Below are 16,534 nucleotides of genomic sequence, written 5' to 3' on the forward strand. Positions count from 1 at the left end.
ATTTTGGAAGGATTATGTACCGTAAGGTACAAGTCCAGTGGGAGATCGAGATCTAATGTGGTATTCCTTAGTAAAATAAACAAGTAAGAGTGTTATATTCGGCTGTGCCGAATCTTATATACCCTCCATCAAATTGTATGCCGTAAAAGGAATGCTCTTCTGTAATCATCAGAGAGATAAGGCTTCAATTATGTACGTGATCTTCGAATTGAAAAAATATTAATTTTTAAAAACAAAATATTTTGTCCAATTTTTAACCATGCGTATATATTAGAGGTAGGATCAATTATGGACTGTTTGTCGTAAAATTTGGTAGAAAGATTTCGTATAACACTTATTCGTTTCGAATTTCATTGCTGTTCTTGTATTTTTAATTCTAAAGAGAAACTTATATGGGGTTTGTACATAGATTTTGTTTTATTGGCTATAGTCAGTTATAGACCAATCCTCATAAAATTGGGAATGAAGAATTATAATAAAAAATGTGTGATAGGGTCAATTATGGACCGATTGTCGATTGCTAGAGAGATTTTGGCTTATATAAAACATATTTATGTCGAATATTTTTAAGTCGGTAATGAGTATTAATGTCATTTCCTGGATCAATTATGGACCTATGGGGATCGGCCTATAATTGATCCAGGAAATGATATTTGGTAGAGAAATTTTGTTGCATATAAAATACATTTATGTCGAATTTTATCGCTACACTCATAGGGGGACCTTCAAATTTGGTAGAGACATTTTGGCTTATATAAAACTTATTTATGTCGAATTAAAGCGTTATTTTAAGCCGGTAATGAGTATTAATGTCATTTTCTGAAGGGGTAGGGTCAATTATGGACCGATCCCCATAAAATTTGGTAGAGAGATTTTGGCGCATATAAAACTTATTTATGTCGAATTCCATCGCTATACTCGTATTTTTAAGTCAGTTTAAATCATTTTCAGAAGGGGACCTTATATGAAGGGTAGGGCAATTATAGACCGATTTCTATAAAATTTGATAGAGAGATTTTGGCTTATATAAAACTTACTTATGTCGAATTTCATCACTATACTCGTATTTTTAAGCCGGTAATGAGTATAAATGTCATTTTCTGAAGGGGACCTTATATGAAGGGTCAATTATGGGCCGATTCCCATAAAATTTGGTACAGAGATTTTGACGCATATAAAACTTATTTATGCCAAATTTCATCGCTATACTCGTATGTTTAAAACAGTTATGACTGTTAAAGCTGTTTTTCGGGGGGTAACTTGTATGGGGCTATGCGAAATTGTGGACCGATATTGCCCATATTCAATACCAAGTAAACCTTACCTATAGGGAATATTTATGGAAAGTTTTAACTCGCTAGCTCTTTCCGTTCGAACCCTATCGAGCTTTCAACAGACAGACGGACATGGCTAGATCGCCTTGGAATTTAGTAAGGACCCAGAATATATATACTGGGTCTACGACCAATATTTCGATGTGTTAAAAACGGAGTGACAAAATCAATATATCCCCTATCTTTTTTGATGGTGGGTATAAAACAGTGTTGCTCAAACACATACTACCATAGAGTACCATAGTTTTATTTGTGTTGGTAAAGCAGCAGAGAACAGAATTCAATTCTAAATAAAAGTATACTAATAAAATGACTATAAACTATAAAGTATATGCTAACTGTCAAATGTTTATTATGGATTTTGACAGCCAGCGTATATCAAAGTCTATATATAAAAAACTATCAACTGTTCTCTCATGTTCTCCTACATTAATTCGGCTTTCTCAAAATTTTGTTGTTGTATTTCTGTGTGTATTTTAAAAACGTCGCGTATAGACCTTGCTTCGACAAGTGCTGATCAGCAACTGATTTGATTTTGTTTTTCAAGTTGAGAGCAAACCCACTGATATTGCTCATTATAAAAAGAAGAAGAATTAAACCTATAGTGTATGTGTATCAACTTAGCGTCAGCAGAATTTTCTTACCCTATCACGCGTGCTATGTAATGGCAATCTTGCGCTCCTCTGGTATAAAAATTGTTATACCCTACTCCACTTTAGTGGGGAGGTTATATTGGGTTTGTTCTGATGTTTGTAACATACAAAAATATTAAAATATACCCACCTTAAATTATACCAATCGGCTTAGAATCGTGTTCTGAGTCGATTAAGCTACTATGTCCGTCCGTCTGGCTGGCTGTCCATGTAAGCCTTGTGCGCAAGGTCTCAATTTTCAAGATAATGGGATGAAATTTGGCACACACGCTTTTTTTGACCTATTGAAAATGGTTAAAAAAGCGGCACAACTAAGTTTAATACAAGCCTTGATGTCCTTGCCAAATTTCATAGAGATCGGGCCTAGCTCCCATACAAAGTCCCCTTCAGAAAATTACTTGAATGTCCAAAATTAACTTATAAACACAAATATCGCGATGAAATTCAGCACAATAAAATATTATGTAAATATAAATATATTCACAAAATTTTATCGGGCTTGGTCCATATTTGCCCCTAGCTCCCATATAAAGACTCTTTCAGAAAATTAGTTTTTCATCCACAAATTGCTTAAATGTATCGGAACAATTACTTGAATGTCCAAAATTAACTTATAAACACAAATATCGCGATGAAATTCACCACAATAAAATATTATGTACATGTAAATATATTCACAAAATTTTATCAGGCTCGGTCCATATTTGCCCTTAGCCCCCATATAAAGCCTCTTTCAGAAAATTAGTTTTTCACCCATAAATTGTTTAAATGCATCGGAACAAGGTAATAGAAGATAATGCTGTATTATGAAAAATAACTCACATTTAATATTCATAACTGGTGTAGGGTATCATATAGTCGGTCACGCCTGACTATACTTTCTTACTTGTTTTTTATTTGAAATTAATAAATTGGTTGTACATCCTTAACTAACTTTACGATTAGAAAATTAAAAAAAATCTGTAACAATAAATTAAATTATTATCGAAAATCGATTTTGATATGAAGCCTAAAATCGGTGGTAGATACGTATATAATGCGTCGATCACTTATATTTTCCACCGAAAAAGATTTATATGTGAAAAACCTGAAATCGACTGTAGGTCTAGAGATAATAACTATTTTAAAATTTAGATTCCCATATACATATTATGTAGATTCCTATATACATATTAGAGTGTTTCCCTCCCTAGAATTGTTCTTTGGGTTGTAAAATTATGTCATGACAAAAGTTAGGCTGATAGGATAACGTTAACAGGTACCGCAACGGCTCTGAAGTTTTGAGGTGGATGTGCAAGGGGAAAAATCAATTTTTGTAAGTTTTTGTTTTTTAAAATTTTGCCACTAAATCATTAATTTTGTATTTTATTGTAAAGGAATCGTAATGCACAAAAATTTAAACTCTTAATAAATAATATTTCTATGTGGTACACTAATAACACTGGTCGGCAAATAAGAGGTTTTTGGCTGTCACCTTTAAAATTTATATCCTCTTTCTATCATCTAATTCCATAATATGTCATCTTTTGTCATCTTAATTTTGAAATCAATCAATATTTATTTTTGTAAATTAAAACAAATTTAAGATTTTTTTTGTAGGCTCAACCCTATTTAAAGCCATCAATACGTTGTTTTAGAATTTTTTTTCTCAGATTTCAGCTTTTTTCGTTAATTTTAGGTTGATAGCGAAAACTAATTATGATTTCTTTTAAAATAAAATCTAAAATTTATAATTTTATCGTTTAGAAATTTGTAAATAAAATCTAAGAAAAATGTTAAAAGATTATATTTTTGGAATAATTATCTAATCTAACTAGAATTGGATTCATAGATGACCCTCTGTCAACCAAAAGCATTTTATTTTCCTTCTTCAATATATGTCCAGGGGTCAATATTTGGCGAGTTGGATCAAAGGACAAAAAGGTCCTTTTTTGAGGTTTTTATGATTTTTTTCATATTTCTTCCAAAGGAAAGATATAAAATTTTGGTATCATAAGAAAGGTCCTTGAGAGACGCTTTCAATGGCATATCACGCTTTCAATGGCATATTTTGTATAACAGTAAAAGTAATCTAAATTTTAGAATTTTTCGTAAAATTTTTTAATATGTAAAAAAATAATTCAAGAATTGTTTTGCTCTTTTATTTATGTCATCTATTTTCATTTCCAAAATCTGGTCGCCTTAGATTACGTCAATTTCAAATTTACAAAATATTCATTTTTAAAAACAAAATATTTTTGTCCAATTTTTAAACATGAACCGTAAAATTTGGTAAAAATATTTTGGTTCCTATAACACTTATTTGTTTTAAATTTCATAGCAATACTTATGTCGAATTTCATTTCTTATTTTTCAATAAGGAATAATCGTATGTATTTTAAATAAGCCTTTTTTGAAGGGAACCTTATATAGGGACTATCAGTCAGTTATAGATAAATCCTAATCAAATTCGGAATGAAGAATTATGTTCCTATAAAACTTTTTATGTCGATTTTCATCCCGTACTTTGAAGGTGGTTGTATATTAGAGTGTCCCGTAGACCACTTTTTTAGAGGAATACCTCTCAAACGATGCGTTTTAATGTACTAAATAAAAAAATAGAAAACAATTTTTTTGACAAGATCCTACGTAAAAATTACGACAATTTTGCCACCTATTTCGATAAAAAGCGAAAATAATAAGTCTCTCCAATCCACTAAAAAACCATTTTGTGGACCAAAAATACTCTTAAAATATGTTTCCTGTAATCAGCTCAAAATTGCGGAATTTTTGCGACCTATTTCAAATTAGTTTTTTTAATTTTCTCGTGTTCAGTACATAAATACTCATCGATTGAGAGGTATTCGTACATGAAATTCTTAAAAAGGCTGTTCCTCGGAACACTCTATTGTATATATGTACATTAGACCGACTCACAAAAAATGGTACTTGAGTTACCCCCTCAAAATATTCGCTGTTATGTAATATGATGTTTCCCAAAATATTTTGGGTTCAGTGTTGTCCGTTCGTGAGCTGGACAGTTTTCAAGAAAATATCCTATGGGGGACACGATTTTTCACGTTCAATTCAATATATTACCCAGCTTCAAAAAATCTATGTTTTGTTTTATGATGGTTACCAAAATATATCCAGTCTATCGGTGGCCGTTCGTGAGCTGGACCGGTTGCAAAAAAGTCCCTTTTTAGTTGTTTTTTAAATTTTAAATTTTTTCTTTAACAAAATATACAATTTTGCAAAATTGTGCTTTCATTTTATTTATAGTAATGAAAAACCTAAAAATTTTAAATTTTTTATAATATGACAATTATGAGCAGACGGTTATTTATGATTAATACATCATTGAACGCGGCTTTAAAAGTCCTTTCAAACGATACCCTATATTGGATATATTGTTTTCAAAACAAAACTAAAATAAAAAAAAAAAATGATTCAAAAATGCCTTTTTAAATTTGGTCCAGCTCACGAACGGTAATCGCTAGACTTTAACGGCTGTATTTATAAAAACTTATTTTAGGTTTATTAAACAATTTTAGGCAAAATTCAGGAAAATCGTATTTATAAACGTGAAATAGCTTAAAACACCTTCAATAAACCATTGACAATTAGAAGAATTTTATTGTAGATTTTTAACAATTTTTTTCTCAGATAAAGATTTTTCCGGTAATTTTAGGTTGATTGCGAAAACTAATTATGGTTTATTTTAAAATAAAATCTAAAAATTCTAATTTTAACGTTTACAAATTTGTAAATAAAATCCCAGAAAATTTTTAAACGATTATATTTTGAGGAAAAAACTCAAATCTAGGCATTATTAGATTAATGCATGAATATTTGACAATATTTCAATTGTCCAGCACTATTTTTAGGAAATTTGGAAATGCCCGTCTGTCAATCAAATGATGGACAAAATCATTTGATTTGGCTTTTTCAAAGTTTGTTGGTTAAATATAATGCCATAAAGTATTTAACCATGTAAATTATATTGATTAGTGTTATACTAATGCAAAATATATTCGCCGGCATTAAAATTAGTCAAATATCAAAGAAATTTATCAATATTTGCAAAAATTTATCAAAAATTACAAGGAAAATAAGTAAAAATAAGAAAATGTGTCATAGTGATGTATATTTTGTCGCAAAATATCCGTTATTCGGATACTTTTAATAATAATTAGAAATTATATGTTATATTTATACATCTGAACTAAATAAACATTTATTAAAGCCATATATATATTTATTATACCCACCATCAAAAAATATTCATCTAAGACCCATAAAAGTATATATATTCTGAGTCCTTATAAGATTCTAAGACGATCTAGCCATGTCCGTCCGTCTGTCCGTCTGTCTGTCTGTTGAAAACACGATAGAGTCCAAATGAAAGCAGCTAGCGAGCTGAAATTTTGCACAGATACTTCTAGTTTTTCTTAAAAGTTTGTTTTTATTGTCAAAAATCTATTATAAACAAAAATATGAAATTAAGAAAACCGAATCAACGAATATTTTATCCTAATTGTACGCAACACTAACACATAAAATGACAGCCATATTGTACAGTGCTGCCAACTTAAACATAAATCAGCACAATAGTTAATATACGTTTATTATTTGTTTATGAATATCACAATTTTATTAATGGTTTTTAAGGCTAAAGTATGCTTTAACTATTGAGTGCATTAAAAGCAAAATAAGATTTTTTATAAATACAAGCGTAAATATTTTGGGAATCATCATAAAACAAACCAAGGAAAATTTTGAAAGGGGTAACAAAAACACGTTTTTGCTTTCCATACACAGTGAGTCGGTCTAATGTACATATGAAGGGTAGGTTCAGTTATCATAAAATTGTTTAGACCGATTTTGGTTTATATATGGGAAATTTCATGTACCAAGGTTAGTACTCTTTGATAGTAGGCGAGACACAAGTTTTCAGCTTTATCGGTTAAGAACTGCCGGAGTCAGAAAGGGTCAAAATTGAACATTTTGGTCATACAGGGTTTTATTAAAATGAGTGTAAATTTTCACTTATTGGTGCTCGCAAAAATTGTGTAAAGGAGTACAGATAGCTATATCTTTATTCTTTCCAAAACATTTTTTTAATTTTTTTTAAATATAAAAAAAAATAATTTTTTTTTTCAAAATTACCCTTTTTTTGCTTAAAATAAAGCTCATAAAATTTCCTTGAAGAGCTTTATAGTCCCATAATGGGATGCGAGTGGGATATCTATCAAAAAATAATTTTTTAACTCAAGAATAATTTTTTTTCAACATTTGGCAATTAATTTTCCCCTATTTTTTGAAAATGGGTGTGTCTGATGTATTTTTATACAAATACAAATTTTTTCTCTAAAAATAACTCTTTAAAATCTAAGATAACTGTTAGTAGACTTTTGTTACGTGAATTTTTAACATTTTAGTTTTTATTGACAATGTAAAATATATTACCCATTTCTTTTTTCTTTAAATAAACATTAATTAATAAGCTTTATACATAAACAACAATTTTTTTCGATATGCTGTATTTTTTCAAGATATTAGGATTTTAAATGCAGACTGTATGTCGAATTTCATCGCTAAAACTGTTTTGGGGCCATTCTTGTATGAGGGCTATTCTCTTTTCATTAGGACTATATCGTGCTTTTAACAGACAGACGGACAGACATGGCTAGAATTTAATGAGGACCCAGAATATAAACTTTTGTGGGTCTATGACCAACATTTCGATGTTACAAATGGAATGAAAAAATCAATATATTTTATGATGGTGGGTATAAAAACAAAAAAGTGTTTTTATCCCCTACCAACCAACCAACCAACCAACCAACCAACACGTAAGTACCCAGCAAAATCTTTACATACCTGGTAAGCCAGAAAGTAATATTGGAAACAAGTAGAAACTACTTACTTTTGGAGGGAATAACTACTTATTTTTGTTTGACATTGACCAACAAATAAGTATGTGGTTACCAATTTACTTACATTGTGAATAATGAGTTATTTAGTTTGTTACAAATTGTAAATGAATAATTATTTATAAATCTACATACTAAAAACGAAGAAATAATAATATTCTGATTGTAATTACAAAAATAAAATTTTCCTCAGCCGGGATTTGAACCCAGGCGTTCAGTTATTGTCAGTGTTTCTTAATCCAGCTGTTTGCTCAATCGTCCATTAACTACTTGTCTTATTGTAACTTTGTGAACAGTTTTACAAAAATATAAATCAATCTCATTTCAAGAACCACCTACCTCTTGTTTGTTAAATAGACGCGCTAGACAATTGGGCTATAACATTTCCAAATTACTTTGCTCTATATCCGTAAGTACAAATTCAGATAAATAAAATAATATTGTTGATAATGACTACTCATCACCACTCATTACCAAATAATGTATGAGTTTTCTCTAGGAATGAATGAAGAATATAAGATTAATCGTATCAAGATAGCATAACAAAATAAGATCAATTCGTTTTTTTTTTTTATTTTTACCAAGAAAATACAAATATGTACATTAGAGGTAGTCAAAAAATACCGATTTTGTTTGTAAGGAACTTATTTTATTGTACCTCATTGGATAATTTTCTCTAAAATATAAGGTTTAGTCGAAATGTAATTGTACTATTAAAATTTTTGACGAAATCAAAAAAGTCCTATTGCTAACGAAATTTTATACGTTTCAATTTGTCTCACATATTCACTGCATGATTGTCATTTAATGGCAGAATGCAAGGGTAATATTTATACCCAAACCAGGGAATCCTAGCTATGCGACACCTAAGTCCTATCGACCGATAAGTCTTACGTCCTTCCTACTTAAAACCTTGGAACGGATAGTCGATAATATGGTTAAAAGCAGTATACCAAACAAAGACCTTAAATTTAAGCAGCATGTTTATGTAAAGGGACGATCGGTGAAAACCACTTTAAACGAAGTTGTCCACTACATATGTGAATCCTTCGATAGCAAACTTTATACACTGGCGGTATACATTGACATCGAAGCCGCCTTCAATAACGCTGATACTCTTATTCAATCCCTAGACCAGTTTTATGTTGACCGGGTGCTCCGTAACGGATCAACTTCATGCTAAGGAACAGATGGATGTACGATATAACTATCAGGAAAAAGGTATTTCGCAGTATACCGCAGGGTGGCATTTTGTCACCTTTACTCTGGGTTACAACTATTAATAGCCTCCTAAGGACCCTAACCGAGCAAGGACTTAGACCTGTCTGCTATGCAGACGATGTCGTAATACTTTTGAAGGGAAAGGATCTAAATTACTTGTGTAGAAGAGGAGGAGGAGGCTCTGAGCTTGGCTCAACCGAGAGGCCTCAATGTTAACTCGGCGAAGATGGAAATTTGTCTTTTCACAAGAAAGACAAAAATTTTTACGTATACTTACGGTGACCACATTTTTTTTAGCAAAATACAGAACAGGAGAAAATGAAATACGGGCCTTTTTGAAGAATGTATGTTAACTATGTTTGCTTATGATTTCCTGTTTATGATTTTTTCAACATTTAAATTTCTAATTTTTATTATACAAAATTCGCTAATATGTTACTAAGTAAACAGAATAGTAAATAATGATGTTTTATGCAATTATTTCATGCATATCGTTGTAAAACGTAAAAATTCAAAAAATTACCGTCAGGACAAGTATGACAACAAGATCCATTTTATCAAGATCGGTATTTTTTGGGGTCCGCTAATGTGCACTAAAAAAATTAGTATAACTGTTTTAGTTCAATCCTTATACTAGGCACCCACATAAAGGAAAACGTAAGAAGACACGTGCCATCGATAAATAGACAAAAACACACAGTGAAACAAATACAATAACTGATCAATACTCGCTTTTATACTAGGCTGCATTTGTGGCCTATATTGTTACAGCTCCTGCAATTGAAAGCTAAATATTTTGATTTGATTATATTTTTTTAAATGCTGAAAATATCTTTTTTGTGTTTTTTCATTTTTATGAGGTAAAAAAATTATTTTTGGGCTTTTTTTTATTAAATGTGTATATTTCCCCTATTAATGTTAATATTATTTACGACAACTTAGTTGTATTCTATAATAATACAATTTCACTTCCGAATAACAAAAAAAGAACCAAAGAATTACTTGTTGAGAATGACTTTAAAAGTAGTGAATTTGGAATCAAATATAAAGGACATCCCTTCTATGACAAGGCTGTGCTAAAATCATCACTTCTGCAGATCTTTTTAAATACTTCCATAGAGTAAATTATACTTCTTTTTCGCTTCTTTGGAAGTTCTTTTTTTGTTGAGGATATCAATACGGTTACTAATAATGGTATTATATAAATTAGGAAAACAATTTAGGTAAATGTTTAATATAGCAAATGTTTTGAACATTGACATCAAATGAGCATATCTAAGAGTTTTCCATTGAAAATGTTTATCATTCCTTTTTTACTTAATTGAAATAAACTTTGAAATTTGACATAGTGCAATAAAATATAAATAAAAAGTTAATAAAATATCCCACATAAATATGTATATTTCATTGTCACTCTACTGTATTCGGCACATCCAATTATAATAGCACTTCTTTAATAATCACTAACAGTGATATCAAGTAAATTATCTAAAATATCTTCATTTCTTGTATTATCAATGCTACGCAGATACTGGAAAGCTTCATCGATACCATCTATGTAGGGACGAAAGTTTTCGTTTACAACCCCATTTGGATAGTTCCCATTTTGTGATCCAATCATACACATTCTTGTAGTTGTGGTGTTTAGTGTCGATGTTGGCATACAATCTGATGAAATTTCTATTGCTGAGAAATTTAAAGATGGTTGAATAACTTGCTCGACAATGACATTTGGCTTCGTTTTAACGGTTTGAGCGGGAAAGGCACTAAAATCCAGTGTCACTGTGTTTGATGGACTGGTCGTATTAATGTTAGGACACTGATTTGATGTCGATTCATGAACACATGTTGTAAGACCATCCGATAAATTGCATAAACATGAGGAGATAATAACGTTTTCATTTTGTTGCACATCATCAACTTCAGAATATCGCTAGAATAAAAAAATAAAAATTACTTATTTGGCATAAATATGTTAATTTTGGAAGGATTATGTACCGTAAGGTACAAGTCCAGTGGGAGATCGAGATCTAATGTGGTATTCCTTAGTAAAATAAACAAGTAAGAGTGTTATATTCGGCTGTGCCGAATCTTATATACCCTCCATCAAATTGTATGCCGTAAAAGGAATGCTCTTCTGTAATCATCAGAGAGATAAGGCTTCAATTATGTACGTGATCTTCGAATTGAAAAAATATTAATTTTTAAAAACAAAATATTTTGTCCAATTTTTTAACCATGCGTATATATTAGAGGTAGGATCAATTATGGACTGTTTGTCGTAAAATTTGGTAGAAAGATTTCGTATAACACTTATTCGTTTCGAATTTCATTGCTGTTCTTGTATTTTTAATTCTAAAGAGAAACTTATATGGGGTTTGTACATAGATTTTGTTTTATTGGCTATAGTCAGTTATAGACCAATCCTCATAAAATTGGGAATGAAGAATTATAATAAAAAATGTGTGATAGGGTCAATTATGGACCGATTGTCGATTGCTAGAGAGATTTTGGCTTATATAAAACATATTTATGTCGAATATTTTTAAGTCGGTAATGAGTATTAATGTCATTTCCTGGATCAATTATGGACCTATGGGGATCGGCCTATAATTGATCCAGGAAATGATATTTGGTAGAGAAATTTTGTTGCATATAAAATACATTTATGTCGAATTTTATCGCTACACTCATAGGGGGACCTTCAAATTTGGTAGAGACATTTTGGCTTATATAAAACTTATTTATGTCGAATTAAAGCGTTATTTTAAGCCGGTAATGAGTATTAATGTCATTTTCTGAAGGGGTAGGGTCAATTATGGACCGATCCCCATAAAATTTGGTAGAGAGATTTTGGCGCATATAAAACTTATTTATGTCGAATTCCATCGCTATACTCGTATTTTTAAGTCAGTTTAAATCATTTTCAGAAGGGGACCTTATATGAAGGGTAGGGCAATTATAGACCGATTTCTATAAAATTTGATAGAGAGATTTTGGCTTATATAAAACTTACTTATGTCGAATTTCATCACTATACTCGTATTTTTAAGCCGGTAATGAGTATAAATGTCATTTTCTGAAGGGGACCTTATATGAAGGGTCAATTATGGGCCGATTCCCATAAAATTTGGTACAGAGATTTTGACGCATATAAAACTTATTTATGCCAAATTTCATCGCTATACTCGTATGTTTAAAACAGTTATGACTGTTAAAGCTGTTTTTCGGGGGGCAACTTGTATGGGGCTATGCGAAATTGTGGACCGATATTGCCCATATTCAATACCAAGTAAACCTTACCTATAGGGAATATTTATGGAAAGTTTTAACTCGCTAGCTCTTTCCGTTCGAACCCTATCGAGCTTTCAACAGACAGACGGACATGGCTAGATCGCCTTGGAATTTAGTAAGGACTCAGAATATATATACTGGGTCTACGACCAATATTTCGATGTGTTAAAAACGGAGTGACAAAATCAATATATCCCCTATCTTTTTTGATGGTGGGTATAAAACAGTGTTGCTCAAACACATACTACCATAGAGTACCATAGTTTTATTTGTGTTGGTAAAGCAGCAGAGAACAGAATTCAATTCTAAATAAAAGTATACTAATAAAATGACTATAAACTATAAAGTATATGCTAACTGTCAAATGTTTATTATGGATTTTGACAGCCAGCGTATATCAAAGTCTATATATAAAAAACTATCAACTGTTCTCTCATGTTCTCCTACATTAATTCGGCTTTCTCAAAATTTTGTTGTTGTATTTCTGTGTGTATTTTAAAAACGTCGCGTATAGACCTTGCTTCGACAAGTGCTGATCAGCAACTGATTTGATTTTGTTTTTCAAGTTGAGAGCAAACCCACTGATATTGCTCATTATAAAAAGAAGAAGAATTAAACCTATAGTGTATGTGTATCAACTTAGCGTCAGCAGAATTTTCTTACCCTATCACGCGTGCTATGTAATGGCAATCTTGCGCTCCTCTGGTATAAAAATTGTTATACCCTACTCCACTTTAGTGGGGAGGTTATATTGGGTTTGTTCTGATGTTTGTAACATACAAAAATATTAAAATATACCCACCTTAAATTATACCAATCGGCTTAGAATCGTGTTCTGAGTCGATTAAGCTACTATGTCCGTCCGTCTGGCTGGCTGTCCATGTAAGCCTTGTGCGCAAGGTCTCAATTTTCAAGATAATGGGATGAAATTTGGCACACACGCTTTTTTTGACCTATTGAAAATGGTTAAAAAAGCGGCACAACTAAGTTTAATACAAGCCTTGATGTCCTTGCCAAATTTCATAGAGATCGGGCCTAGCTCCCATACAAAGTCCCCTTCAGAAAATTACTTGAATGTCCAAAATTAACTTATAAACACAAATATCGCGATGAAATTCAGCACAATAAAATATTATGTAAATATAAATATATTCACAAAATTTTATCGGGCTTGGTCCATATTTGCCCCTAGATCCCATATAAAGACTCTTTCAGAAAATTAGTTTTTCATCCACAAATTGCTTAAATGTATCGGAACAATTACTTGAATGTCCAAAATTAACTTATAAACACAAATATCGCGATGAAATCCACCACAATAAAATATTATGTACATGTAAATATATTCACAAAATTTTATCAGGCTCGGTCCATATTTGCCCTTAGCCCCCATATAAAGCCTCTTTCAGAAAATTAGTTTTTCACCCATAAATTGTTTAAATGCATCGGAACAAGGTAATAGAAGATAAATGCTGTATTATGAAAAATAACTCACATTTAATATTCATAACTGGTGTAGTGTATCATATAGTCGGTCACGCCTGACTATACTTTCTTACTTGTTTTTTGGTTGTACATCCTTAACTAACTTTACGATTAGAAAATTAAAAAAAATCTGTAACAATAAATTAAATTATTATCGAAAATCGATTTTGATATGAAGCCTAAAATCGGTGGTAGATACGTATATAATGCGTCGATCACTTATATTTTCCACCGAAAAAGATTTATATGTGAAAAACCTGAAATCGACTGTAGGTCTAGAGATAATAACTATTTTAAAATTTAGATTCCCATATACATATTATGTAGATTCCTATATACATATTAGAGTGTTTCCCTCCCTAGAATTGTTCTTTGGGTTGTAAAATTATGTCATGACAAAAGTTAGGCTGATAGGATAACGTTAACAGGTACCGCAACGGCTCTGAAGTTTTGAGGTGGATGTGCAAGGGGAAAAATCAATTTTTGTAAGTTTTTGTTTTTTAAAATTTTGCCACTAAATCATTAATTTTGTATTTTATTGTAAAGGAATCGTAATGCACAAAAATTTAAACTCTTAATAAATAATATTTCTATGTGGTACACTAATAACACTGGTCGGCAAATAAGAGGTTTTTGGCTGTCACCTTTAAAATTTATATCCTCTTTCTATCATCTAATTCCATAATATGTCATCTTTTGTCATCTTAATTTTGAAATCAATCAATATTTATTTTTGTAAATTAAAACAAATTTAAGATTTTTTTTGTAGGCTCAACCCTATTTTAAGCCATCAATACGTTGTTTTAGAATTTTTTTTCTCAGATTTCAGCTTTTTTCGTTAATTTTAGGTTGATAGCGAAAACTAATTATGATTTCTTTTAAAATAAAATCTAAAATTTATAATTTTATCGTTTAGAAATTTGTAAATAAAATCTAAGAAAAATGTTAAAAGATTATATTTTTGGAATAATTATCTAATCTAACTAGAATTGGATTCATAGATGACCCTCTGTCAACCAAAAGCATTTTATTTTCCTTCTTCAATATATGTCCAGGGGTCAATATTTGGCGAGTTGGATCAAAGGACAAAAAGGTCCTTTTTTGAGGTTTTTATGATTTTTTTCATATTTCTTCCAAAGGAAAGATATAAAATTTTGGTATCATAAGAAAGGTCCTTGAGAGACGCTTTCAATGGCATATCACGCTTTCAATGGCATATTTTGTATAACAGTAAAAGTAATCTAAATTTTAGAATTTTTCGTAAAATTTTTTAATATGTAAAAAAATAATTCAAGAATTGTTTTGCTCTTTTATTTATGTCATCTATTTTCATTTCCAAAATCTGGTCGCCTTAGATTACGTCAATTTCAAATTTACAAAATATTCATTTTTAAAAACAAAATATTTTTGTCCAATTTTTAAACATGAACCGTAAAATTTGGTAAAAATATTTTGGTTCCTATAACACTTATTTGTTTTAAATTTCATAGCAATACTTATGTCGAATTTCATTTCTTATTTTTCAATAAGGAATAATCGTATGTATTTTAAATAAGCCTTTTTTGAAGGGAACCTTATATAGGGACTATCAGTCAGTTATAGATAAATCCTAATCAAATTCGGAATGAAGAATTATGTTCCTATAAAACTTTTTATGTCGATTTTCATCCCGTACTTTGAAGGTGGTTGTATATTAGAGTGTCCCGTAGACCACTTTTTTAGAGGAATACCTCTCAAACGATGCGTTTTAATGTACTAAATAAAAAAATAGAAAACAATTTTTTTGACAAGATCCTACGTAAAAATTACGACAATTTTGCCACCTATTTCGATAAAAAGCGAAAATAATAAGTCTCTCCAATCCACTAAAAACCATTTTGTGGACCAAAAATACTCTTAAAATATGTTTCCTGTAATCAGCTCAAAATTGCGGAATTTTTGCGACCTATTTCAAATTAGTTTTTTTAATTTTCTCGTGTTCAGTACATAAATACTCATCGATTGAGAGGTATTCGTACATGAAATTCTTAAAAAGGCTGTTCCTCGGAACACTCTATTGTATATATGTACATTAGACCGACTCACAAAAAATGGTACTTGAGTTACCCCCTCAAAATATTCGCTGTTATGTAATATGATGTTTCCCAAAATATTTTGGGTTCAGTGTTGTCCGTTCGTGAGCTGGACAGTTTTCAAGAAAATATCCTATGGGGGACACGATTTTTCACGTTCAATTCAATATATTACCCAGCTTAAAAAAATCTATGTTTTGTTTTATGATGGTTACCAAAATATATCCAGTCTATCGGTGGCCGTTCGTGAGCTGGACCGGTTGCAAAAAAGTCCCTTTTTAGTTGTTTTTTAAATTTTAAATTTTTTCTTTAACAAAATATACAATTTTGCAAAATTGTGCTTTCATTTTATTTATAGTAATGAAAAACCTAAAAATTTTAAATTTTTTATAATATGACAATTATGAGCAGACGGTTATTTATGATTAATACATCATTGAACGCGGCTTTAAAAGTCCTTTCAAACGATACCCTATATTGGATATATTGTTTTCAAAACAAAACTAAAATAAAAAAAAAAAATGATTCAAAAATGCCTTTTTAAATTTGGTCCAGCTCAC

The 16,534-nt window shown here is 30.5% G+C and overlaps 1 protein-coding gene across 1 annotated transcript in view; it reads right to left on the minus strand.

The window, feature by feature from the left end:
• Positions 1 to 10,055: 10,055 nt before the first annotated feature.
• Positions 10,056 to 16,534, minus strand: part of LOC119601029 (forkhead box protein O) — a 54,313-nt gene continuing 47,834 nt past the window's right edge. Inside the window, exon 5 of the mRNA XM_037951687.1 lies at positions 10,056 to 11,056. Coding sequence (XP_037807615.1) covers positions 10,577 to 11,056 — 480 coding nt within the window. The 3' untranslated portion in view covers positions 10,056 to 10,576. The remainder of the gene's footprint in view (positions 11,057 to 16,534) is intronic.

Source organism: Lucilia sericata, unplaced genomic scaffold (assembly GCF_015586225.1).
Source record: "Lucilia sericata isolate MDLA Ls3-8-SP2 unplaced genomic scaffold, ASM1558622v1 Contig000136F_arrow, whole genome shotgun sequence".
Taxonomy (NCBI): Eukaryota; Metazoa; Arthropoda; class Insecta; order Diptera; family Calliphoridae; genus Lucilia; species Lucilia sericata.